Source organism: Oncorhynchus masou, chromosome 25 (genome assembly GCF_036934945.1).
Source record: "Oncorhynchus masou masou isolate Uvic2021 chromosome 25, UVic_Omas_1.1, whole genome shotgun sequence".
Lineage (NCBI taxonomy): Eukaryota > Metazoa > Chordata > Actinopteri > Salmoniformes > Salmonidae > Oncorhynchus > Oncorhynchus masou.
Window position 1 is genome coordinate 20556027 of NC_088236.1, and position 26456 is coordinate 20582482.

Consider the following 26456-nt stretch of genomic DNA (forward strand, 5'->3'; position numbering starts at 1 on the left):
GTGAACTGCTTTATGAAACTCCTAAATAGGAACATTACAGTGATCATCATCATCATCATACAAGACCACAAGCTGTTTCAAGCTGACTCATGGGTTTCAGGCAAGCTAAAGGAGAACTAAGTCTTCTAAATAAAAAGCTACAAATAAAAATGTATTAACTTACTGTTACTAATCGCTGTATTGTAATGATAAAGGGAACCGTGGGAACATAGCTTCTACAGAAACAGGTTTAAACTAATTAAAGTGAATTGACAAATATATATTTTCTAACTGTTACCATTGTGTGTGTGTGTGTGTGTGTGTGTGTGTGTGTGTGTGTGTGTGTGTGTGTGTGTGTGTGTGTGTGTGTGTGTGTGTGTGTGTGTGTGTGTGTGTGTGTGTGTGTGTGTGTGTGTGTGTGTGTGTGTGTGTGCGCTTGCATGTGTGTGTATGTTGGCAGGATGGGAGGTTACAGGAAAAAAGGCAAAGTTATGCAAAAAGAATGTTGTGTAAACACCTTCAACACCATTGGTACCTGGTATTTTCCCCTGCATTCTTTCAATTAACCTGGAGTGTGTTTATACAAGTCACTGTGTGCATCCCACATGTCACTCTATTCCCTCTGTAGAGTACTACATTTGACACTTTATAGGGAACAGGGTGCCATTTGGGACACACACAGTGTAGCAAGTTGTGTGTACACTAGCTATTACAATCAGGAAGTGGCTGTGATACTAATAAGGTGTGGCCTGTGGACGGTAGATAACATGACATGAGCATGCAGCCATGTAACCTATAAAGCCCCCAGTCACTCTCTTCTGTTTCAGCAGCTGTCTGCACGTCGACAATGGCACATAGACATATATTGTGGATCTTTACCCTAACTGCTTCACTCAATCTCTCAGGTAAGTCATTGGATACACCCATCTCCACACAATACAATGCCAGGTTAACTAAACCCCAGTCAGCCTTCTTCTCAGTGCACTTTATTCAGACTACTACAGTGACTGTATATATATTTTCATGGGAGAAAGTAAAACAAGGATTTCTAAAGTGAGGAATAAATATAATTTGAGTTGTTTAATACTGAAGCAAAAATATTTAGTGAAGGGGGGCAAAGAATATCTCTACCTACCAAACTTGTATATGTATTTCTGAGGGAGTGAAATAATGTTTTGATTAAATTGGAAGTCTATGTGAGCTTTCAGATTTCCCCATGGATTTGTTAAGTAACAGAATCCGAAATAGCAGCCAAAGTACAATGCGTGTATAAAGCATTAGGATGACATAGACTGATCAGGTGAATCCAGCTGAAAGCTATGATCCCTTATTGATGTCACTCGTTAAATCCACTTTAATCAGTGTATATTTCAGTCAAAACTACTTTTCATCCATTTGTTTCTTTCATGGCTTCTGGAAATACAGAAAGTCGTGATGAAGACCTGTGGCACCGACAGAGCACTAGACAGTGCTATCAGTTCTACATAGTTCTACATAGTATAATAGTTACAGTAGTAATTACGGTCAATGAATATGGACAGATAACTCTCTCTCTTTCTCCTTACCTGATCAGGTGAGGTGAGTACCTGTAAGCCCCTGTAAATACGCTTAGTGATGAAACCTTAACTTAGACTCATTTTCACAACAACTATTGGGAAACATCATTGTAGTAGTGTTAGTAAGTATTGACACACGTAGGGTGCATTTGTTATGCAGATTTTGTTGAAAAACATTTCTTAAATGGAAGCAACCCGAATCAAACGAGGAGGGACCTTCCTGAATTTGTCCAATAGAAACTATGTTTGCTTCCGTTTGGTTCTTAAACGGTAAACAGTTTCCACAATGAATAAATCCGAGGAATGGTTAGAATGAAAACACAGAGATAATTGCATTATCTGGTAAATTCCCCATGATTGTCTTGGGCATGGCCACTATTTCAAAACCGTAGCTCTTCCAATAAGTAGAGCCATGGAATGAGACTGCCTCATTTGCTCAGTATTGTTTGTTTTAATGTGAACAGTTCGTTGTAAAACATACAATTAAAAAGCCAGCAAATCATGCAAATTCACTTGAAAATACCCATACGCTTACCAAAATAATAACCTCATCCCACAGCTATTGCGCAAAGGTGGAAGTGACGGGAAAACAAAATGACCAATATAATTACATAATTCCCAATGTTCCTCTGTGGCCCAATCACAAAGCAGTGGATATGTACTGCAATTCAATTGCCATGGTCAAGTACAAATCAAAACAGGCCTGACAGAGAACAATAAAGGGCACCAAAATAACGAAGCATCTGGATCCATTTGTGTCATACAGGAACAAAACATAACACCGAGTAGAATTATTGCTGGAATGCTCATAGGAGCAGGAGCCTACAGTATGTCCTGTTTCTGTAGAGTGAGGCAGACTGATGTAGAAGTACACCCCCTGGACAGAACGCAAGTCTATCGCAGTCTATTATCATATGCAAGGGTCAAACAGCCTGTGTTCATTGTGTATTCGCTGTATTCATACTGTAGTTTGAAGAAACAATGTGTAAACAATAATGAAATGCATTAAAGTTCCGCACAAAGCCCTCGCTTATTAAAAGATAGGGCCAAGTCAGCAGAAGCTTTCATTACAAGATAGTTGCCGTAGCTCAACCAAAGGTCCAACTATGTTGTTAGTCTACGCACCACACATTAATTTGTCATGGTTTGGTAGACACACAAAATGGAATAACCCATACCCATAATTACAGGGTTGGCTGCACAAGGGACTGAGGGGATGAAGTGGCTGGAAGTTGATGAACAACCAGACGATCAAAATGCAATGTTCAGGAGACCAGGAATTTCAATAGAGTAACTTATATAAGGAAAGCCGGGATTGTGCTGCTTGCAGTTCAAGGGCAAAACACTGCTATACTGCCACCTGACTGTTCCTTACCATTGGACCAGTCAATGCCTGGAGACAAGCAGGTTAACATCATCCTCTCCAGGTTATTATGTTTAGAATAGGTAGGATCAGTGTGGGGATAGACAAAGTGGGTCCATTCTTGAATTTTCTCTCATCTCTCTACCACTCCATCTCTCTCTCTATCGACCCACAGTGAGTCATGGTCCTCTTGAAGGAGTGAGCGACTATGAGGTGGTCCGACCCATCAGGCTACATTCTCTGCAGAAAAGAGAAACACAAGTAAGTCTTCTCCTGTTCTTCCTTCCTGCACAGGAGCTGTTTTGATGTGAAATACACACCAATACCAAAATATTATTTGTTAACCTGTTCCACCCCAGTCCTCGACAACAGCCAATGAAATTGCAGGGCACCAAAAACAAATCAACAGAAATCTCATAAATCAAATTTCTCAAACATACAAGTATTAGGCACCATTTAAAGATAAAATTATCCTTAATCCAGCCACAGTGTCTGATTTAAAAAAAATATTTACAGCGAAAGCTCCTCAAACGATTATGTTAGGTCACCACCAAGCCACTGAAAAACCCAACCATTTTTCCAGCCAAAGAGAGGAGTCACAAAAAGCTCAAATAGAGATAAAATGAATCACTAATCTTTGATGATCTTCTTCAGATGACACTCATAGGACTTCATGTTACACAATACAGTATGTTTTGTTCGATAAAGTGCATATTTATATCCAAAAATCTAATTTTACATTGGTGTGTTATATGTTCAGTAGTTCAAAAACATGCTGTGATTTTGCAGAGAGCCACATGAATTCACAGAAATACTCTATAAATGTTGATGAAAATTCAAGTGTTATGCATGAAACTTTAGATACACTTCTCCTTAATGCAACCACTGTGTCAGATTTCAAAAAAGCATAATCTGAGTACGGCGCTCAGAGCCCAAACCAGCCAAAAGGAATATCCGCCATGTTGCGCAGTCAACATTAGTCAGAAATAGCATTATAAATATTCACTTACCTTTGATGATCTTCATCAGAATGCACTCCCAGGAATTGCAGTTCCATAATAAATGTTTGTTTTGTTCGATAATGTCCATCATTTATGTCCAAATAGCTTCTTTTCTTAGGGCGTTTGGTAAACAAATCCAAACGTGCATTCAGGTCTAATCAGATGAAAAGTTCAAAAAGTTATATTACAGGTCGAAGAAACTTGTCAAACTAAGTATAGAATCAATCTTTAGGATGTTTTTATCATAAGTGTTCAATAATATTCCAACCCGGAGAATTCCATTTTCTGTAGAAAAGCAATGGAACGAGAGATGCCTCATGTGAACGCGCGTGACTGAAAACGAGGCTGCTGCCAGTCCCCTTAGTCAAACAGCTCTCATTCGCTCCCACTTCATAGTAGAAGCCTGAACCAACATTCTAAAGACGGTTGACATCTAGTGGAAGCCTTGGGAAGTGCAAAATTACCCATATCCCACTGTGAATTCGATAGGGGCTGAGTTCAAAAACTACAAACCTCAGATTTCCCACTTCCTGTTTGGATTTTATCTCAGGTGTTTGCCTGCTATATGAGTTCTGTTATACTCGCAGACATAATTCAAACAGTTTTTGAAACTTCAGAGTGCTTTCTATCCAATACTAATAATAATATTCATATATTAGCATCTGGGACTGAGTAGGAGGCAGTTTACTCTGGGCACGCTATTCATCCAAAAGTGAAAATGCTGCCCCCTATCCCAAAGAAGTTTTAACAACTGTGTTTAATGCTTGTAATAAAGTGGTGGAAGACCAACCATGTTAATGTAGTGAGGAGATATTGTACTGCATCTAGGGTACCAACTAATCCTAATTCTCTGGAACACTTTGTTTGGATAGTCCATCTGTAGATGCTCTACAAAGTATCTACAGTCTATCAGTAACATTTGAACTAACTATCTACTAACCCTCACCTTAAACTTAACCCTTACCCTAACTGTGACGCCTTGATCTTAGAGAGCCTTTTTATTGATCAATTTGGTTAGGTCAGTGTGTGATTTGGGTGGGCATTCTATGTTTTCTATTTCTTTGTTTTTTGCCGGGTATGGTTCCCAATCAGAGGCAGCTGTCTATCGTTGTCTCTGATTGGGAATCATACTTAGGTAGCCTTTTCCCCATCTGTGTTTGTGGGTAATTATTTATTTTCTCTGTGTGTGTTTGTGCGCACCATGATTGCATCACGGTCGGTTTCTGGTTACCTGTTGTTTTTTTTGTGTGAAAGTTTTGCTTTATTAAAAGATGTGGAATTACATGCATGCTGCGCCTTGGCTCATCTATGACAGGGAGTTTGAAGACCGTGAACGTGACACTAACCCTATCTCTAAACGTAGCAAGCAGTTGCTTATCAACAGATAGTTTACTATACTATCAACAAACTATCCATATAAAGTGTGACCTAATTCTCTCCATCAGTCATCCAGACTGGAAACTCTGAAGTATGCAATGAGAGTGGGTGGGAAAGACATTGAGATGCATCTTGAGAAGAATGGGTATGTACTCTAGCAGAAGCCTCCTTCAATCTTTTTCTCAAATATTAACCTCTCACACATCAGCAGAATGATCACATGCTTCTTCATTCCCGTTAACAAGATTGGTCAGTATGTAGATAACTGTCTTACTAGTAATTTTCAGTTCTCCTTTATAATCACACACTGCATCATTGTCAAGCGTCATTAATGGAATGACACAATTTTGTTTTACCACAGCATGAATTCCTTTGAACATGTAGGTGCCTGATGAAATAATGTAATAACTTTATTTTGGTTCCCTCAGCGAATTACTTACCAACGACTATAGTGAGACTTACTACACTGAGGATGGTACACCAGTCACCTCTACACCTCGGGATGTGGTAAGTGATTATAACAAACCCTTGATAGGTAGCAGGAGGCTGTGTAGAAGTGTCTTGATTAGAAGGCCCATTAACCTTTTAATTATCTTCTCCAGGACCACTGCTACTACCACGGCACCATTGTGAATGACAGTGTGTCAACGGTTAGCATGAGCACCTGCGATGGACTCAGGTAGGCAGCCCCACATCTCTACAGCATACACTACAGGTCAAAAGTTTTAGAACACCTACTCATTCAAGGGTTTTTCTTTATTTTTACAATGTTGTAGAATTATAGGGAAGACATCATAACTATGAAATAACACATGGAATCATGTAGTAACCAAAAATGTTTTTAACAAATCAAAATATATTTGCCATTCTTCAAATATCCACCCTTTGCCTTGACAGCTTTGCACACTCTTGGCATTCTCTCAAACAGCTTCATGAGGCTTCATTAACAGATGTGCGTTCTTAAAATATAATTTGTGGAATTGATTTACTATTTAATGCGTTTGAGCCAATCAGTTTTGTGACAAGGGAGGGGGCGGATTACAGAAGACAGCCCTATTTGGTAAAAGACCAAATCCATAATGCAAGAACAGCTCAAAAAAAGCAAAGAAACGACATCATTACTTTAAGACATGAAGGACAGTCAATACGGAACATTTCAAGAATTTTAAATGTTTCTTCAAGTGCAGCTGCAAAAACCATCAAGCGCTATGATGAAACTGGCTCTGGCTCTCATGAGAACCACCACAGAAATGGAAGACTCAGAGTTACCTCTGCTACAGAGGATAGGTTCATTAGTTACCAGCCTCAGAAATTGTAGGCCAAATACATTTTTCAGAGTTCAAGTAACAGACACACCTCATCAACTGTTCAGAGTAGACTGTGTGAATCAGGTCTTCATCGCCAAATTGCTGCGAAGAAACCACTACTAAAGGACACCAATAAGAGGAAGCACAATCTGTGAAGTGTTCAGAATTCAAGGCACACTTAACCAGCATGGCTACCACAGCATTCTGCAGCGATACGCCATCCCATATGGTATGGGCTTAGTGAGACATTTGTTTTTCAATAGGAAAATGACCCAACACACCTCCATGCTGTGTAAGGGCTATTTTACCAAGAAAGAGTGGAGTGCTGCATCAGATGACCTGGTCTCCAAAATCCCCCGACCTCAACCAAATTGAGATGGTTTGGGATGAGTCGGACCACAGAGTGAAGGAAAAGCAGCCAACAAGTGCTCAGCATATGTGGGAACTCCTTCAAGACTGTTGGAAAAGCATTCCAGATGAAGCTGGTTTAGAGAATGCCAAGAGTGTGCAAAGCTGTCATCTTGGCAAAGCGAGGCAACTTTGAACAATCTCAAATTTAAAATATATTTTGATTTGTTTGACACTTTTTTTTTGGTTACTACATGATTCCATATGTTTTATTTAATGGTTTTGATGTATTTCTATAATGTAGAAAATAGTAAAAAAAGAAAAACCCTTGAATAAGTAGGTGTTCTAAAACTTTTGACCATATTTTATTCCCCAAATCAGTTGTCATGTCTTTTTTATTTTAGGGGATATTTCAGAACAGCCGCCCAAAGGTACCTGATTGAGCCTCTGTCAGGGGGGGATGATGGCGATCACGCAGTGCTGAAATACGAGGACCAGAGCTCCAAGCCTGTGATGTGTGGAGTCACCAACACTAGCTGGAATGAAGACTACCCTCCCATAACTAGCAAGAGCCGCTCTCGTGGCTCAGTAAGACATAAATATATTAGGAATTTCCCAATTTAAATATAGTCTGTGGTATCTCACATCAAAACAGAAATAGCAGAACAGGAAATTGTGTTCTAATGAAGGCCATTGATAGCTGAAATGTCAACCTTTTTAACTTTGAAACATTGAGTTTTTAATGGTAAGCGTGGGTTGCGCCTTTTTCTTTTCAATAATGATCACATTTTTGGGATTGCACCTCAACTCAAGTTGGATGAGCACACTCCACTTCCTTCCTAAAAATAAATTAACCATATATATTACAACAATGGTTTCCTGTTTTATTAGGGTCCATCTCTACTTCAACAGCAAAAGTATGTTGAGCTCGTCCTTGTTGCAGACAACCATGAGGTAAGAACCTGCAGACAAATATGTCAAACACAAGTCCCACCTTTACCAGAATCAACACAATACACTTGAACATTTCATACTTCAATATTTCATTAACATTATTTAATTGGCCATTACTTGACCTAATTATATTTAGATCAAACCAACCTATATCTATAATAAACACAACATGTAATGTGTTAGTCCCATGTTTCATGAGCTGAAGTAAAAGATCCCAGAAATGTTCCAATATGCACAAAAACCTTATTTCTCTAAAATGTGGTGCACAAATTTGTTTACATCCCTGTTCATGAGCATTTCTACTTTGCCAAGATAATCCATCCACCTGACAGGTGTGGCATGTCAAGAAGCTGATTAAACAGCATGATCATTACACAGGTGCTCCTTGTGCTGGGGGACAATATAATGCCACTCTAAAATGTGCAGTTTTGTTACACAACACAATGCCAGAGACGTCTCAAGTTGAGAAAGCATGCAATTGGAATGCTGACTGCAGGAATAGCCACCAGAGCTGTTGCCAGAGAATTGAATGTTTCTTTCTCTACCTTAAGCCACCTCCAACGTCGTTTTAGAAAATGTGGCAGTATGTCCTACCAGCCTCTCAACCGCAGACCATGTGTAACCATTTGGCTTCTTCACTGCAGAATGGTCTGGGATGAGCCACCCAGACAGCTGATGAAACTGGGGATTTGCACAACGAAAGAAGTTCTGCACAAACTGTCAGAAACCATCTCAGGGAAGCTCATCTGCGTGCTCGTCGTTCTCACCAGGGCCTTGACCTGACTGCCGTTGTAACCAACTTCAGCGGGCAAATATTCACATTCGATGGCCACTGGCACACTGGAGAATTATGCTCTTCACAGATGAATCCAGGTTTCAACTGTACCATGCAGATGGCAGACAGCGTGTATGGCATCGTGTGAGTGGTATGCTGATGTCAATGTTGTGAACAGAGTGCCCCATGGTGGGGTTATGGTATGGGCAGGTATAAGCTACGGACAATGAACACAATTGCATTTTATCAATGGCAATTTGAATGCACAGAAATACTATGAGGAGATCCTGAGGCCCATTGTCATTCCATTCATCCAATGCCATCACCTCATGTTTCAGCATGATAATACTGTGCCCCATGTTGCAAGGATCTGTACACGATTCTTCCATGGCCTGCACATTCACCAGACATTTCACCCATTGATCATGTTTGGGATGTTTTCCAGTTCCCGCCAATATCCAGCAACTTCGCACAGCCATTGAAGAGGAGTGGGACAACATTCCACGTGCCACAGTCAACTCTATGTGAAGGAGATGTGTCGCGCTGCATAAGCCAAATGGTGGTCACACCAGATACTGACTGGTTTTCTGATCCTAGCCCCTACCTATTTTTAAGGTATCTGTGACCAGCAGATGCATATCTGTATTCCCAATCATATTAAATCCATAGATTGGGGCCTAATGGATTAATTTCAATTTACTGATTTCCTTAAATTAACTTAGTAAAATCTTAAATTGTTGCAAATTGCATTTATATTGTTTTAGTATACAGTATCTAATTAGTCAGTAGTGAGTAATGTATTGTGAAACAGGATCTCCACTGTTCTCTTGTGAGTGTACTAAAACATGATGCTATTTCAGTACAAGAACATGAAAAGTAACCTCAGAGAGCTGCGTAAGAGGATATTTGAAGTGGTCAACTTTGTCAACATGGTGAGTCAGTCACTGGAAAGTTTGCAGTATTAGCAAACTGCCAGTAAATCCTGTATGAGATCCCCAACATGAACGACAGTAGGTGCTTTTAGCAACATAGGTCTATTTACATACTCTAGAGTTGCTTTCAATTGTATTGAGTACCAAAAAACAGTCCATGGGAAGTCAGAAGTTAAATGCAATTCCAACTTACTGTGCCGGGGGGGGAACAGTGCAGGAAGGTTGGTCATTATGATGGGGGAAATTTGAGACTAAATATCTAAAAAACCATATTAAACAGGCTTTCCAAACGTGGATCTGTTGTACACCCACTTTCTCTCCGGTTTACCTCATGTCAAAATAAGTTACCCACAAGTTTAATATGTTATTCAACAAATGGCACATGTGCAGGACTTGCTTTGACATGAGGTAAAGCACAGAGAAAATGGGTCTACAACAGATCCACATTTGGAAAGTCTGTTTGATAATATTAAATATTTTTAGACCAACCCATTCTGCCCACGGAATTGTATTTATCTTCTGGCTTCCCACGGACTGTTTTTGTGCAACCCAATACAATACAACACTGTTGCATGTAAATAGACCTGCGTCGCTGAATGCACCTAGACAGGCGCATGTCCCTGCTGTCTGGTCACCCAACACCTCCATGTTAACATTTCTCACATTTTTGTCTTCTGCCTCTGCTTGTACAGTACTTGTTTTCTTCTCTGCCTTGTGAAGGTCATTCAACTGAAACCTCACTATATTTTAACCCTATCAGTCATGAGACTCCAGCAAAAACGCCTATTTTATTTAGCTGGCCTTCATTTATCTGCATGTCCAGCCCCTATTTTTAAATCACATCAAATACAATTTGATTTGTCATATTCCGTGAAATGCATACTTACAAGCCTTTAACCAACGATGCAGTTCAAGAAATAGACTTAAGAAAATATTTACCTAATAAACTAGTGATTTAAAAAAAGTAACACAAGAAAATTGCATAACAATGAACCGGTACTGAGTCAGTGTGCGGGGGTACAGGTTAGTTGAGGTAATTTGTATAGTGACTATGCATACAGCTGAAGTCAGAAGTGTCCATACACTGATGTTGGAGTCATAAAACTCATTTTTCAACCACTCCACAAATTTCTTGTAAACAAACTATAGTTTTGGCAAGTTGGTTAGGACCTCAATCAGAAGTTAACATACGCGAAGTTGACTGCCTAAACATCGCAGAAAATTCCAGAAAATTCTGATAGGCTAATTGACATAATTTGAGTCAATTGGAGGTGTACCTGTGGATGTATTTCAAGGCCTACCTTCAAAATCAATGCCTCTTTGCTTGACATCATAGGGAAATCAGCCAAGACCTCAGAAAAATAAGTTGTAGGCCTTCACAACTGATTCATCCTTGGGAGCAATTTCCAAATGCCTTAAGGTACCACATTCATCTGTATAAACAATAGTATGCAAGTATAAACACCATGGGACCACGCAGCCATCATACCGCTGAGGAGAAGCATTCTGTCTCCTAGAGATGAATGTACTTTGGTGCGAAAAGTGCAAATCAATCCCAGAACAGCAAAGGACCTTGTGAAGATGCTGGAGGAAACCGGTACAAGCGGTTCTATATACACAGGAAAACAAGTCCTATATCGACATAACCTGAAAGGCCGCTCAGCAAGGAAGAAGCCACTGCTCCAAAACCGCCATTAAAAAAATCCAGACTACGGTTTGCAACTGCACATGGGGACAAAGATCATACTTTTTGGAGAAATGTCCTCTGGTCTGATGAAGCAAAAATAGAACTGTTTGGCCATAATGACCATTATTTTTGGAGGAAAAAGGAGGCTTGCAAGCCAAAGAACACCATCCCAAATGTGAAGCACAGGGGTGGCAGCATCATTTTGTGGGGGTGCTTTGCTGCAGGAGGGACTGGTGCACTTCACAAAATAGATGGTCTCATGAGAAAGGAAAATGTATGTGGGTATATTGAAGCAACATCTCAAGACATCAGTCAGGAAGTTAAAGCTTAGTTGCAAATGGGTCTTCCAAATGGACAATGACCCCAAGCATACCTTCCAAAGTTGTGAAAGTCAAGGTATTGGAGTGGCCATCACAAAGCTCTGACCTGAATTAGTGGGCAGAACTGAAAAGCATGTGCGAGCAAGGAGGCCTACAAACCTGACTCGGTTACACCAGCTCTGTCAGGAGGAACGGGCCAAAATTCACCCAACTTATTGTGGGAAGCTTGTGGAAGGCTACCCAAAATGTTTGACCCAAGTTAAAAAATTTAAAGGCGATACACAAATTAGTATTTGGTAGCATATAAACTTCTGACCCACTGGGAATGTGGTGAAAGAAATACACGCTGAACTAAATCATTCTCTCTAATCATTCTTAAAATAAAGTGGTGATCCTAACTGACCTAAGACAATTTTTACAATGATTAAATGTCAGGAATTGTGAACCTGAGTCTAAACTTCCGACATCAACTGTAGATAATAAACAGCGACTGTTCAGCAGTCTTATGGATTGGGTGTAGAAGCTGTTAAGGAGCCTTTTGGTCCTACACCTGGAGCTCCGGTACCGCTTGCCGTGCGGTAGCAGAGAGAACAGTCTGACTTAAGGTGGCTGGAGTCTTTGGCAATTTTTAGGGCCAGTGATGTACTGGGCCGTACGCATTAACACTGTAGCGCATTAAGGTCAGATGCCGAGCAGTTGCCTTACCAGGCGGTGATGCAACCATTCCGGATGCTCTCGGTGGTGCACAATTAAGTGTTTTACCATTTTCTTTTCAGGACAACCAAGTAGAACACGAAACAATTTGACAAACAATTGCATTCAAGTTTTTGACATGTCAAAAATAGTCAGCCAAAGCAAAAAATGTAGTAAGTCATTGAAAATAAATTGTTTGCTCAGTGGGAAATGAATATCCAACTAGTCAGTGACCGCAACTGTGTATATTACAGTATGATTTTTCTATATAGAGCAACACCTTTGTGGCTTGTGAGTGTCATAGAGCAATACGTGTTCATGTGAGTCTGATTTTTCCTAGATATACTTTAAAATTTTGTAGGTCAAGCTAAAAAAAAAAATAGTAAAAAGTGCTGAGCCACACCACCTTATCTCACAAACACGGCTCTAGCTCAGCCCCTGTTAATCGCACAGACTCACTGATTGCAGAAATAGGCTAATCCAATTGTATAACCCAGATGTCTGTAGCTCAAACACAGCGTTTTTATAGGGTTAGAAGGCATCATGGTGGGACTGTAGGAGTTAATTGTTATCCAATGAACTGTTAAGGCCGGTTTCCAGGACACAGATTAAGCCTAGACAAAGGACAAAAAGGTTCTCCGTTGGGTTTACTTATCTATATTTTGTTTTAGTCCAGGACTATTCCTAATCTGTCTGTGTAAAATACTCCTGCTTGTTTTAATGGGGAGTCTCACCTCACCATGCAATTAATCTGCCGGCAGGTATACAAGCCCCTCAACACCTTCATTGCCTTGGTTGGTCTGGAGGTGTGGACAGACAATGATAAGATATCAGTGACCGCCCCTGCTGGTGCCACCCTGGATGCCTTTACCAAGTGGAGGAACAGCGACCTGGTCAACACCAAGCGTCATGACAACGCACACCTCATCAGGTAGGTCACGACATACACAAGTTATTAGGAAGGCCCCAACGCACACTTCATCAGGTAGGCCTGGACACACCTTCAAGTGGGCTACAATGCACACTTCATCAGATACAACACACTTAATCCGCTAACTAAAAGAACTGGAATTGTTCATCTAAAGTGTCTCACCTCTATCTCTGACTCTGATTACTCACATCTGTGAGTGTCTCAAGGTTTGATTTTGAGTACAAGATAAACAGGATTTTAAACTGGGTGGATTGAGCCCTGAATGCTGATTGGCTGACAGCTGTGGTTTATCAGACCGTATACCACGGGTATGACACAACCTGTATTTTTACTGCTCTAATTACATTGGGAACGAGTTTATAATAGCTATAACACACCTCGGGTTTGTAGTATAAGGCCGATATACCACGGCTAATGGCTGTATCCAGGCACTCCTTAGCCGTGGTATATTGGCCATATACCACACCCCCTCGTGCCTTATTGCTTAAATATAACACATCAGAGGCAGTTAACACGAGCGCATACTGGAAGTCCTCCAGTTGACTACATTAAAACGGTGGAAGGCTTTTGGACACTAGAGGCCTCTATCATTCTCCATTGTTGTGCTTGTCAGACAGCTAAATAGGGTCAGGTGACAGTCAGCTGATGGGTCACCTGATAAGGAGGCCATCTTGGTTTGGAACGTTGTTATTATTGATAGACCCACATTTTAAGAATTCATAACATGAGTATGTGACATGTATGGGTACGTGAGGTGTGTGTGTGTGTGGTTCATATGTTTCTTGTTCCCTGTGTTTCAGTGGCATTGACTTTGAGGGCTCGACGGTGGGTCTGGCCTTCATTGGGACTCTATGTTCAGATCATTCAGTTGGGATTGTGCAGGTAAAGTACATTTCATTAGATCTAGGCTGTGGTTCAAACTCATAAGACACACCCCTGTCCACTTATCCTCGCCTTATGCCCTTAGGGGAATCCCCGTCGCCATCTTGGACGGTCCAAATGATTAGCCAAGCAAGGGATGTTTGCAACGTAAGCCTCTCGTAAGCCCCTCAGGCCTTGTTTTTAGTCAAGTTTACAAGTGTACAATTATACTCACTCCGGGGCCTGAAACTCCCCATAATTCAATTTGCGACGATTGTACATCCACCAAGAAAAGTCCATAAACTTAAACTTCAATGGAGAAATCAACGTAGAAGTAAACAAATGCAAATAAGTTAGATATTGTGCTACTGATACACATGATGGCACGTGTCTTTTAGAAATAAAACAATTTTCCTTTTGAAGTTCCAGCTAGGCAGGCTAACATTAGTTAGCTAATTAATTTGCTGGCTATCATACTGTGTGTATATTAATAATGATATATTTAATATAAGTGCAATCATAATTGACTGTACTGCATATAAAGCACCCACAAGCTACTGGTGGCTGAAAACACAACACAAGTGATGAATTTCCGGCCAAGGGTGGTCCATTTAAAAATAATTCCTTTCTCCCTTGTCCTGCAAGTGTATACTCATCAGCCGTCCTCAGAAGTGTCCATTTAATTTGAGGGTATAGGGTGTGTCTTGAGTGTTTGGACCGTATCCCTACATTTGCCTACACGATGAGCTGCCATTATTTGAATGTGGTAATAGTACTGTATTTGCTTGAGGTATTTCAACTAAATGTTGCTTCATGTGGTATTGCAATAAGCGGACAACAGAGATTTTACCAAGTTCCAAGAAGTGACGTTTCCAAAGAGATTGTGTGTTGAATTGCAAGATTACTCATTTTAGAAATACATATGTGAAATGCAAAAAACAAATTGTGTGAATGGAGGAAGTAATAACTTCAAATGGTAAATTAGCCAATGAACCAACATGTAGATAATCTAAAAAAGGAAGATCAATTGTAGTGCACTTTAATAGTGAAACAGTAACTCATACTCTATAGCAATGTAATCACTAACCAATGCATCCATGTCAGTTTCACTGATATAACATCTATTTTACAAGAGAAATATGGTCCAACACATTCAGGTTTACTGAATGTTAACTATGTGTTTTACTACAGGATCACAACCCCAGGGCCATTGCAGTAGGGGCCACATTGGCCCACGAGATGGGCCACAACCTGGGCATGAACCACGATGACTCCAGTGCCTGTACTTGTTCTGGGAATAGTTGTATAATGGCTGGGGCCCTCAGGTAAGCACTGTTTTGAGATATGATCTTGTGACTAGATTGGAATGGTGTCAATGATAAACCATCTGAATGATTATGTTGTACAAGGAAGAGGAAACCTCTATGAAAGAACACTTACAGGCCTTGTTCTCTGCCCATAACACACAGCAGCCATTTTGCAAAAACATTTACATAGAACATAGCTCATGAGACTGTGTAGCAATAGCACAGTGGTGTTTTATTAAATGAAAACAGCCTATTTGGGTAACTAAAGTGTTTATTTCAGCTGGGATATCCCAAAGTCATTCAGTAGCTGCAGTAGTGTAAGCTATGACCAGTTTCTGAATAATCGTAACCCTGAGTGTCTGCTGGACAAGCCAGACTACCGGAATGTGGAATCAACCCCAGTGTGTGGCAATGGCTTCCTGGAGACAGGAGAGCAGTGTGATTGTGGCTCCCTGGAGGTGAATGAACCTTTCATTTACATTCCTTACACAACCTTTTTTGTATATTTTCTCCCATTATCCTAGATCAGCAATGCACCACTCAAATCATACAAAAGTAATCTGGTTCTCATGAAGTTAATACAAGGATGTCAAGTGTGATTACAATATATAATTATTCAAAGCTATCTTTTACTAAAATGTTAACTTTTACATTTGATCAGATGCGGTCAAAGATTAGAGTATATTTATTTTTCGACCAGATAAAGACAAACACTTCTGGGAATAAAATGTACGCTTTGTCTGCTCTTGCCTGCTTTCCTTGGCTAGGGGTAACATAAGGAATGTATATGACATGCACAGACCTTTCCAGATAACTGAGGTATCTCCTCCACCGCCCACCTCAGAGAACCTGTGTTTGGGACATTTCTTTTCAAATGAGTGTACTGACATGGTAGTAATGATGTGATTCAAATTGATAAAATTCAACATGCTTCACATGTTTGTGCATTGTACATGTCCATGCACAGTATGATCGCCATACCTATATGATAAGCAGGCATAAGAAACTTTGATTATATTTATCCACAGTTTAAGTTGAAGTTGGAGTTAAGTAGAGTGGTTTAGTCAAGTCAATCTGTCGAGACCTGTTAGTCAGGCTTATAAGACACTATCTTATGTCCCTGTCTTGCTGAACCACTTCTCTTGCCAAGTCTTGTTTGCTTCAGAGGCCTGTAATTCCAGTTTCTCTTGATAGCCTACGACAGTACAATGTTTGTTTTACTTAGTGTGGTGTAATACACTAAGGGGTAAATATGTAGTGTAAAACCACAATATGTAGTGGAAGTATACACATACAGAGGCTTGACTATTTTGAGATACAGTATTTACATACGGGTCTCTTTAAATCATTATCAAAATGGCTTAATGACATGTACTGTTTTCTGTTATAGGAGTGTACAAACCCATGCTGTAATGCCACCAGCTGCACACTGACTAAGGGCTCAGAGTGTGCTGCAGGAGCGTGCTGTGACAACTGTAAGGTGAGAGCAATAGTGTAAAGTATTTTAGTAAAAATACTTCAAAGTAGTCCTTAAGTAGTTTTTTTTGGGCTATCTGTACTTTAATTTTCTATTTTTTTTTTTACAACTTTTACTTCACTATATTCCTAAAGAAAATAATGTATTTTTTTACTCAATACATTTTCCCTGACACCTAAAAGTACTCGTTGCACTTTGTATGCTTACCAGGACAGAAATTGTATAAATCCACTTATCAAGAGAACATCCCTGGTCATCCATACTTCCTCTGATCTGATGGATTCACTAAACACATGCTTCGTTTGTAAATTATGTTTAAGTTTCAGCACATGCCCCTGGCTATCTGGACTGCATAATATAAGGAATTTTAAATGATTTCTACTTGTTGTTTGATACTTAAGTATACTTTAGCAATTACATATACTTTTGATACTTAAGTATAGTTAAAACTAAATACGTTTAGTCTTTTGCTCAAGAAGAATTTTACTGGGTCATTTTCTGTTAAGGTATCTTTACTTTTACACACATAGGACAATTGAGTACTTTTTCCACCACTGGGTGAGAGCAGACCACAGTTCAACCATGCCTCTGCTCTGGGAAGATCTCAATTGCATTCTCCTCATCTTCTTAAACCCATTGGATGAATAAGCCAGAAGTCCCTCCCCTCTGACCTTCTCCTCCAATGGGGTTTGAGAAAGCGACAAGGAGTTTGCAATTGAAATCTTCCCTCTGTCCACTCTACTTCCTTCTGTGTCCCTTTGATACAAAAGCCCTCGTGGACATGCAGCAGACACGCATAACTATGTCAGACAGTTTGACTCAAATGTAAAAAAAAAAAAAAAAGTAAAGACATTTGACTTTCACTCATTTTATGAAACTTAAAGTAAAGGAATTACTGTAAGGAGAATATTTGTCATAGCATCACAATAATAAAAAATGCCATAGTCTTGGATACGTATTGTTAAGAACTTGTCTGGCAAAAGCAGCTTGCTGTGTCCCAAGTGGGTGTGCGCATCAGACAGGCTAGTTTTGAACTTCTATTTTAGCAAACGGAGTAGATTCAGAGTGCAGTCGCAGCATGACACATCTTTCACCAAGCTTATAGACTATCTTGCCATGCTCATGGCAGTCGGCTGCGGGAAGACGATCACGCTAGTGATACGAAACATGGCAACAACCACTCTCTCCACAGATATTGTCCTCGTCCAGAGAGTGCAGAATGAAGCATGATGACTGTGACTTGCCAGAATACTGCACAGGGAAATCAGCCGACTGTCCCGAGGACGTTTTCACTGTCAACGGGATTCCCTGCGATGGAGGACGTGGGTACTGCAACAACGGCCGGTGTCCACAGCACCACGCCCAGTGTGTGAAAATGTATGGACCATGTAAGTGAAAGCATTTCCTTCCGTCTCAACAACACTGATGCACCTTTCATCTGTTTAGGTGATGTAGGTAGCTCTTCTGGTTCCTATTCTCACACAGCCTGTCATTTTCCATGTGTAGTGTATTAGTGTGAACAGAGGACACACATGGTAGCTTCACTAATACTCTAACACATTGTGTAACATTGGGCGTTATCCCCTCCTTAGCTGCTGAAACCGCCAGAACGTACTGCTATGAGCAGAACACCAGAGGACTGTACTACGCCTACTGTAAACGGCCTTCAAAGGACCAGTACATCCCCTGCCAGAGACAGTGAGTCCCGACAAGCAATACCATGCTATTTTAGTAGACCGTTTTTCCTACTCAAATTATAGTGTTCGTTACTGAAGCAGTGTATCACTGATATGATTTCCCCGTTCTCCTCTGTAGAGATGTGCAGTGTGGGAAACTCTTCTGCAAGAACGGTAATGACAACCCCAACTATGGTCGCATGGTGAAATTTTCAGACTGCAAAGCCTCATTCTACGATGATCACACCAGTGATTTTGGACAGGTGGACACTGGGACCAAGTGTAATGATGGAAAGGTGTAGTGATTTTTTTTTTGTGGCTTTTCCCAACGAGGCTTCTGTACCTCTAGCTGTGTTTTGGGGAAATAAAATGAGACGTCAGATTTAATGTGGTGAGTTATTTTCTGTTAACCCTTGTTTCCATTTCCCCATCTTCTATTCCAAGGTGTGCAGCCAGAATGAATGTGTGGATTTTGAGACGGCCTACGGACCTAGAGTCACCAACTGCTCAGCACTATGTAAAGGACATGCTGTGAGTACAGTGCTTCAAGCGGCCCCTGTCTCTGGTATTTGTGAGCTTGAGGATGACTTCCTTGGAACATAGGCCATTGACAAATGTCCTCCATTTCGGGCAGATCTTTCCAGGTCACACCACAAACAATAAAATAGAATTGTAGAAAATCCATTATAAAAATGTGTGTGTTTCTGTGTTGTGCCACTACAGGTGTGCAATCACAAAATGGAGTGCCAGTGTGAGCCAGGATGGTTACTTCCCGGCTGTGATACAAAGGATGAACGCTTCACAGGTCTCTCCAGAGGTAGGCCCTTTAGACCTTGCTAAGGACATCCAGAAAATATATTTGAAAAAAAACATGGTTTCAGTGGTTAAAAGGGATAATACTTCCCTCGTCAATACAATGTTACTAGAGTGTTAGTGTTTTACTACACAGGTGTTTGAACATCTTCATGTAAAGTGTTGCCAAAAGATTTGGTCTGTGCGTTCATGTATTCAGCTCACAGACCTTGCCATAACGGTCTCCCTCTGTGTGATTGTAGAAGGACTGATTGCCATTGTAGTGACAGTCACTCTGCTGCTCCTGGCTGCTATTGCTGGGGTAGTGGCTGTGTTCCTTAAGAAGAGACAAAAGTCCCCCACTCTCCCTAGGTGAGTACACTAGGTGGACCGTATATAAAGACTTCACTGCAACAAGATGACCCTTCTGATGAATTTAAATATACTCTCTTACAAGGGAGACCTGGCAATTGAGGTCTTCTGAACTTAATGGGACTTCCAGAATAAATACAGGTTAAATTAATACAAAATGTCACTGTCTGCTCAACCACCAGCTACCATACCCAGCAGAAAACCTATGAAGGGTACAACGACCACAATAACAAACTGCCAATCCCCAGCCAAAACAACACTATGCCACAACAGGTAACAGTACCTTTTGATTTATAGAGTATCATCTCAATGTAGGGTTTGGTTGACATCATTATTGTGTTCATGAACTGGACTTGTGCCTATTAGCTAATGCATCTCTTTACAATTTCCAGCCCAAGCGACCAAAGGGTGTTCTGCCCCCACCCCCTCCTGCTGCTAACCAATCACGAGCCCCAGCCCATGACTTCAGGGCCGTACGACAGGTGATGGTTGAAAATATCAGTATCTAGTTATTATGTTGGATACATCCTAAACAAATGCAATGGGCTTAAAAAAAAAAAAAAATCCATTAGATTTCAATATATAGTCCCTTTGGAAAGTATTCAGACAACTTGACTTTTTCAACATTTGTTAAACTTATTCTAAAATGGATTGAATACAAACATTTACTCAGCAATCTATACACAATACCCCATAATGACAAATGTATTAGAAATAAACAGAAATGGCTAATATATAGACAACAACAGTTAAAGAGATGGTTAATTAAATGTTCGGACAATTTCTGGCTTAAGTTAAATTTTTTATCTTCCAGGCTTTGAGGCCCCCACCCCCACGGGTCTGATGTCGCCATCGAGAGGAGAGGAAACAGGAGGATCACACAGACCTTACCAAGATCTCAAATGCAGGGCTGCCAGAGCTGAGTGCAGTTAATGCATTGAGACCTCACGTCTTTAGGATAGTTTTACAGATAGTTGAAGTTTACATACACCTTACCCAAATACATTTAAACTCCTTTTTTTTTTTTTACAATTCCTGACATTTAATCCTAGTAAAATTTTCCTGTCTTAGGTCAATTAGGATCACCACTTTTATTTTAAGAATGTGAAAAGTCAGAATAATAGTAGTGATTGATTTATTTCAGGTAAAAAAAAATTCAGCACATTCCCAGTGGGTCAGAAGTTTACATAGTATTTGGTAGCATTGCCTTTAAATGGTTTAACTTGGGTCAAACATTTTGGGTAGCCTTCCACAATAAGTTGGGTGAATTTTAGCCCATTCCTCCTGACCGTGCTGGTGTAACTGGGTCAGGATTGTAGGCCTCCTTGCTCGCAAAAGCTTTTTCAGTTCTGCCCACATTATCTATAGGATTGAGGTCAGGGCTTTGTGATGGCCACTCCAATACCTTTTACTTTGTTGTCCTTAAACCATTTTTCCACAACTTTGGAAGTATCCTTGGGGTCATGAACCATTTGCGACCAAGATTTAACTTCCTGACTGATTTCTTGAATGTTGATTCAATATATCCACAATTTTCCTACCTCATGATGCCATCTAGTTTAAGTGTACCAGTCCCTCATGCAGCAAAGCACCCCCACAACATGATGCAACCCCCATGCTTCACAGTTGGGATGGTGTTCTTTGACTTGCAAGCCTCTCCCTTTTACCTCCAAATATAACAATGGTCATTATGGCCAAACAGTTCAATTTTTGTTTAATCAGAACAGAGGACATTTCTCCAAAAAGTTTGACAAATATCTATGTGCAGTTGCAAACTGTAGTCTTTTTTTATGGCGGTTTTGGAGCAGTGGCTTCTTCCTTGCTGAGCGGCCTGTCAAGTTGCCGATATTGGACTTTTTTTGCTCTGGCTATAGATACTTTTGTACCCGTTTCCTCCAGCATCTTCACAAGCTCCTTTTCTGTTCTGGGATTGATTTGCGCTCTTCACACCAAAGTACGTTCATCTCTAGGAGACAGAACGCGTCTCCTTCCTCAGCGCTATGATGGCTGCGTGGTCCCATGGTGTTTATACTTGTGTACTCTTTTGTACATATGAACGTGGTACCTTCAGACGTTTGGAAATTGCTCCCAAGGAGGTCTTGGCTGATTTCTTTTGTCCCATGATGTCAAGCAAAGAGGCACTGATATTTCCACAGGTACACCTCCAATTGAAGCTTCTAAAGCCATGACATAATTTCCCAGAATTTTTACAAGCTGTTTAAAGGCACTTCGTGTATGTAAACTTTTGATCCACTGGAATTGTGATAGTGAAAATGTCTGTAAACAATTGTTGGAAAAATTACTTGTGTCATGCACAAAGTAGATGTCCTAATCGACTTCGCAAAACTACAGTTTGTTAACAAGAAATGTATGGAGTGGTTGAAAAGTTAATGACTCCAACATAAGTGTATGTTAACTTCTGACTTCAACTGTAACTACAAATGAGCCATGGACTGAGGAGTCCTCTCTGAGGAACAGATGTCTTATTGCACTTTTTAGTATTTATTAGCCATATAATTTTATACCTGTGATTTGTCATTGCCATTTGAGGGAGTGAGTGCACAGTGTGATATAATATGCAATTTATTTTATAATACATTTGCTCTTGGCTGACTGTATATGCCTGACTTTGAATACTGTAAGCCAACAGTAAATAGCTTTTATCAATATTAAATATTACTGAGACATTAGTCAGCAATGTAAACACATATTCAGTGAGTGAGACCTTATATCTTTTCAGTGTAGAACATTCTAAATTTTACATAACCAACTGAGAAATGACCATATACCATTACTTGAGGAACAGCATTTTCTGTAGAAATTGTTGCCACTTTATTTTTTCTCTGATTGTAGAAGAGGTACCATCTGATTAACATTTTAAGCATGAAAAAAATGTAATTTGTTTTGTTGTTGACATGACAGTCCTGCTTATGTAGAATTGTGATATTTATAAACAACATTTTGGGCTCAACATTTAAACACTGAATAACCCAATGACATGCATCCACCCATTCAACCTGACATGTAGAGAAAATAGTAGCAACATGTAGAATAACTTAGATCAAGGGAGACTAGAATTTAACAAGAGCATTGACGTGAGAAAGCATCTGGCATACCATCGTAAAATCCTCAGAGCTAAAAACTCAAGACAGCCAGGACACAGCCAGAAACGCTTAGTATTTACATTTTATTTTTCAAGTGATTCATCTACATAGATTAAGATTTCATGGCCTCGCATGACAAGTACTGTACTTGACAAATATTATTTTCATCCTTTTAACAGCTAAAGACTTTTGAATGACAAATATTTCTGTACATTCTGAGAAATATTTAAACTGACAAGAGGTCAGGGATACAGCCCTACTATGGGGCCTCTACTCCCCCCTAAGTCCTAGCTAACTTCACACCAAACCAACATTTTAAGCGGTTGAGAATGTGGGATTTTTTTTAATTTTTTTAAAGAGCATCATTTGACCATTTTCTGAACCCACAATACAGTAGATTGTTTTATTTTACTACCAAAAAGGGGCTGTAAATAAGCATCTCGGCAGTGACAACTCAATGAACCTGACCCACATTGAGTTGAAACAGGCTCCAGGATCTCTCCATGACCACTGAACACAAGAACAGGCCATTCTCCCCCACCAGTCACACACAGGTGATGGTGTTTGTTTAGGAAGTGGCATGGCACATTAAAAGCAACTTGTTTTAAAGCTGTATAATATATTATAAAAGGGAAAATTCACATGAGAATAACAAATCAATGCTTTTCTTGAATGATTGAAGACAATAGAATAACTACATGTGTCAGAAGCAGTTTTAGCCCCCCCAAAAATCTAGGGCTAAAACTCTAAGCACCGGTTCGAGTCACAAGTCCTAAAGAAGTCAATCATTAAAGGGTTCGGAGCAGGTGTTACAAAAGTGTCCAGTCCTCATTCCTGCCATGGAGGTGAAAGACAAAAAGGTGTCAAGACCATAATACTCACACTCAATCAAATGAACACAGAGGAAACATCAGGAATTACTTCTCTTTTTTACTGCATGATCAATGTATAGTCTGTAGTTGGCCCCCAACTTTGCACTACCACCGATACTGAGAATTGTGTCAGTCTGTGGGATACATGATAAAGAGAAAGGAAACACCTAAAACAATCCTCACAGCATCACTGCGAATGACTCAATCTACTACTCTTCGGGCTACAGCATTCCTCAAATTGCTAGCAACTAAAGCATTTGATTGGAGCCCATCTTTCCCCTCCGTTCATCACACTGGAGTCATCTAACACATATGCATCAAATCAACAGATTGAGTCAAGAAACCCCCAAAACATCCTTTCTGTAGTGTAGAGAGCAATATGAAATCAAAGTGTCATGATTAGTAGTATTACAACACAAATCTTATCTAAAATTAACTTGGAGTTTCAGTTAATTGTGGGACAATATATGAGCGTTTTTCCCCCCATCTGCTCCATGGGAAATATTACCCCTCCATCTTGAGAAGAGGACACTGGTTGTTCTTCCTTGATATTAGATTGGTATGTATGTTTCTTTACCCATCCAGAAAATCCCTCTGCAGAACAGTTGGCCACTCTCAGTTCAATGTCCCAGAAAAGCTAACCAAATAGCAGTGCCACCACCACCAAGTCTTCTTGGAGATGTACCAATACATACTTTATGTCTATAAACCCTTTCAATCAGACTTTGGTTTTGCAGAAGATTATCTAAATATATTATATAACCCCCCCCCCAGGGTTATACCAGCACACTGGTAAAAATGTTGGTTGGTGACAGCCTGCAAGCAACACCAACACTATACAGAACACATAAAACCAGAGAAACTAACCACCATCCCTTGACACGTCACATCAATAATGGTAGCAAACTAAAATCAATTCTTCCATATACAATTTTTTCCATATCATTTGGAAAATGTACATTCACATGTCATTTAGCAGATGCTCTTATCCCGAGCAACTTACAGGAGCAATTAGGTTTAAGTGCCTTGCTCAGGGGCACAGACAGATTTTTCACCTCGTCAGCTTGGGGATTTGAACCAGCAACCTTCCAGTGACTGGGCCAATGATCTTAAATCTCTAGGCTACCTGCCGCCTCAGGGCAGTTTCTCAAGGTTTAAAGATTAAATAGTTTACCCTAACTTTAAAATACAGGAGGAACACATTGACCCAAAGAATATCTAAACAGCATTCAGTGGTTTCATCAAAGAAATTGGACAAAAAAAAAAAATAGCTGGTGTTTTTACTGGACTTCTACTGGAGGTATAAAATAATCTTCTGCAATGGCGTCTCAAATCTAGTTCCAATAATAATTCTCTCCAGTTAATACACAATTTAAATATAAATGTATGAGTGCAGACACACTCAACATTTCCCTTGTGAAACACATAAAATAGAAAAACTTGAATTGACTAAGAACGGATAAGGTCTCCTTCAATAACTACCTCATTCATCAACTCAAATTTACAAAATGGTCTTCATGGTTTTCACTCTGACAATTACCATTGTTATAAGAATGTCAGTATGCTTAGACATTTAAACATCTTAGAAATGTATGATTTCATAAAATTGTAGCTATGACATACCTAACAATTTAATTGAATAAATAAAATACGTTTTTTATTCATATGTTTTTACTGCGGTGACTGAAACCATTCTCCCAATGCTGTGCCGTCTTCTCTACCCACGTTCTGTGCCTGTCCAACTGTATAGGCCAGCTGGGGGCAAATTCTCAATGAGACAGAGAAAGAAAGATGAGAGAGAACGTGAGAGGGAGCGAGCGAGATAGAAGACAGAGTTAAAAGAGACAAAGATAGTTTGGGTGTATGAGACAGGGCCATGGCCTGGGGCTGGTGGGGATGAGAGGGGGTCTCTCTCCAGGTCTAGTCTGTGCCATTCTTGGGGGCATTTGGGTTGACTGGCTGCTGGCCATCCTTGCGTGGGGGCATTCTCTCGTTGACTTTGTCCAGGCTCTGTGCCTCTGCAAAGTCCTTGATCTTCCTTTTGGGAGAGAAGCCTTGAATGGCTGGAAGGAAGAAATTAAAGAGGGACAATTAGAAATCAAAGGAAACAATGCTTTGAATACTTACACATTTAGTTAGTTGAAAATAGTTAGCCATTATACTGAACAAAAATATAAAAAATGCAACAATTTCATTGAATTTACTGAGTTAGAGTCCATTTGAGCAAACCAGTCAATTGAAATAAATGCATTAGGTCTTAATCTATGGATTTCACATGACTGGGAATACAGATACCTTTTATTATTAAAAAAATGGGCCTCAGGATCTCGTCATGGTATTTTCGTGCATTCAAATTGCCATCGATAAAATGCAATTGTGCCCGTTGTCCATAGCTTACACCTGCCCCTACCATAACCCCAGCACATACATAGCACACTGACATCAGCAAACTGTTCACACACACTCGACACTATACACGTGGGTCTGGGGTTGTGAGGCCGGTTGGACATACTGCTAAATTCTCCAAAACGATGTTGGAGGCGGCTTATGGTAGAGAAATTAGCATCCAGTTTTCTGGCAACAGCTCTGGTGGACATTCCTGCAGTTTGCATGCCAATTGCACGCTCCCTCAAAACTTGACATCTCTGGCATTGTGTTGTGACCTGTGTAATGATCACTGTTCAATCAGCTTCCTGATATTCCATACCTGTCAGGTGGATGGATTATCTTGGTAAAAGAGAAATGCTCACTAACAGGGATGTAAACAAATTT

The 26456-nt window shown here is 40.1% G+C and overlaps 2 protein-coding genes across 5 annotated transcripts in view; one reads left to right on the forward strand and one right to left on the reverse strand.

The window, feature by feature from the left end:
* The first annotated feature begins 760 nt into the window (after window positions 1–760).
* On the forward strand, window positions 761–24925 carry LOC135513886 (zinc metalloproteinase-disintegrin-like brevilysin H2a). Its single transcript, XM_064936879.1, has 22 exons — window positions 761–884; window positions 3074–3159; window positions 5345–5421; window positions 5705–5783; window positions 5879–5955; window positions 7336–7519; window positions 7823–7885; window positions 9521–9592; window positions 13054–13223; window positions 14024–14105; window positions 15276–15409; window positions 15672–15849; window positions 16782–16871; window positions 18061–18256; window positions 18461–18566; window positions 18684–18840; window positions 18989–19075; window positions 19268–19361; window positions 19600–19708; window positions 19891–19981; window positions 20101–20190; window positions 20523–24925. The coding sequence occupies exons 1-22, from the start codon at window positions 827–829 to the stop codon at window positions 20550–20552; spliced, it is 2310 nt and encodes a 769-aa protein (XP_064792951.1). The 5' UTR covers window positions 761–826; the 3' UTR covers window positions 20553–24925.
* The window catches only part of LOC135513887 (serine/threonine-protein phosphatase 2B catalytic subunit gamma isoform-like), a 45783-nt gene continuing 42208 nt past the window's right edge, over window positions 22882–26456 (reverse strand). For all 4 annotated transcript variants that reach the window (XM_064936883.1, XM_064936881.1, XM_064936882.1 and 1 more), the window contains one exon: window positions 22882–25747. In XM_064936883.1, the coding sequence (XP_064792955.1) occupies window positions 25605–25747 (143 nt within the window). In that variant the 3' untranslated portion in view covers window positions 22882–25604. The remainder of the gene's footprint in view (window positions 25748–26456) is intronic.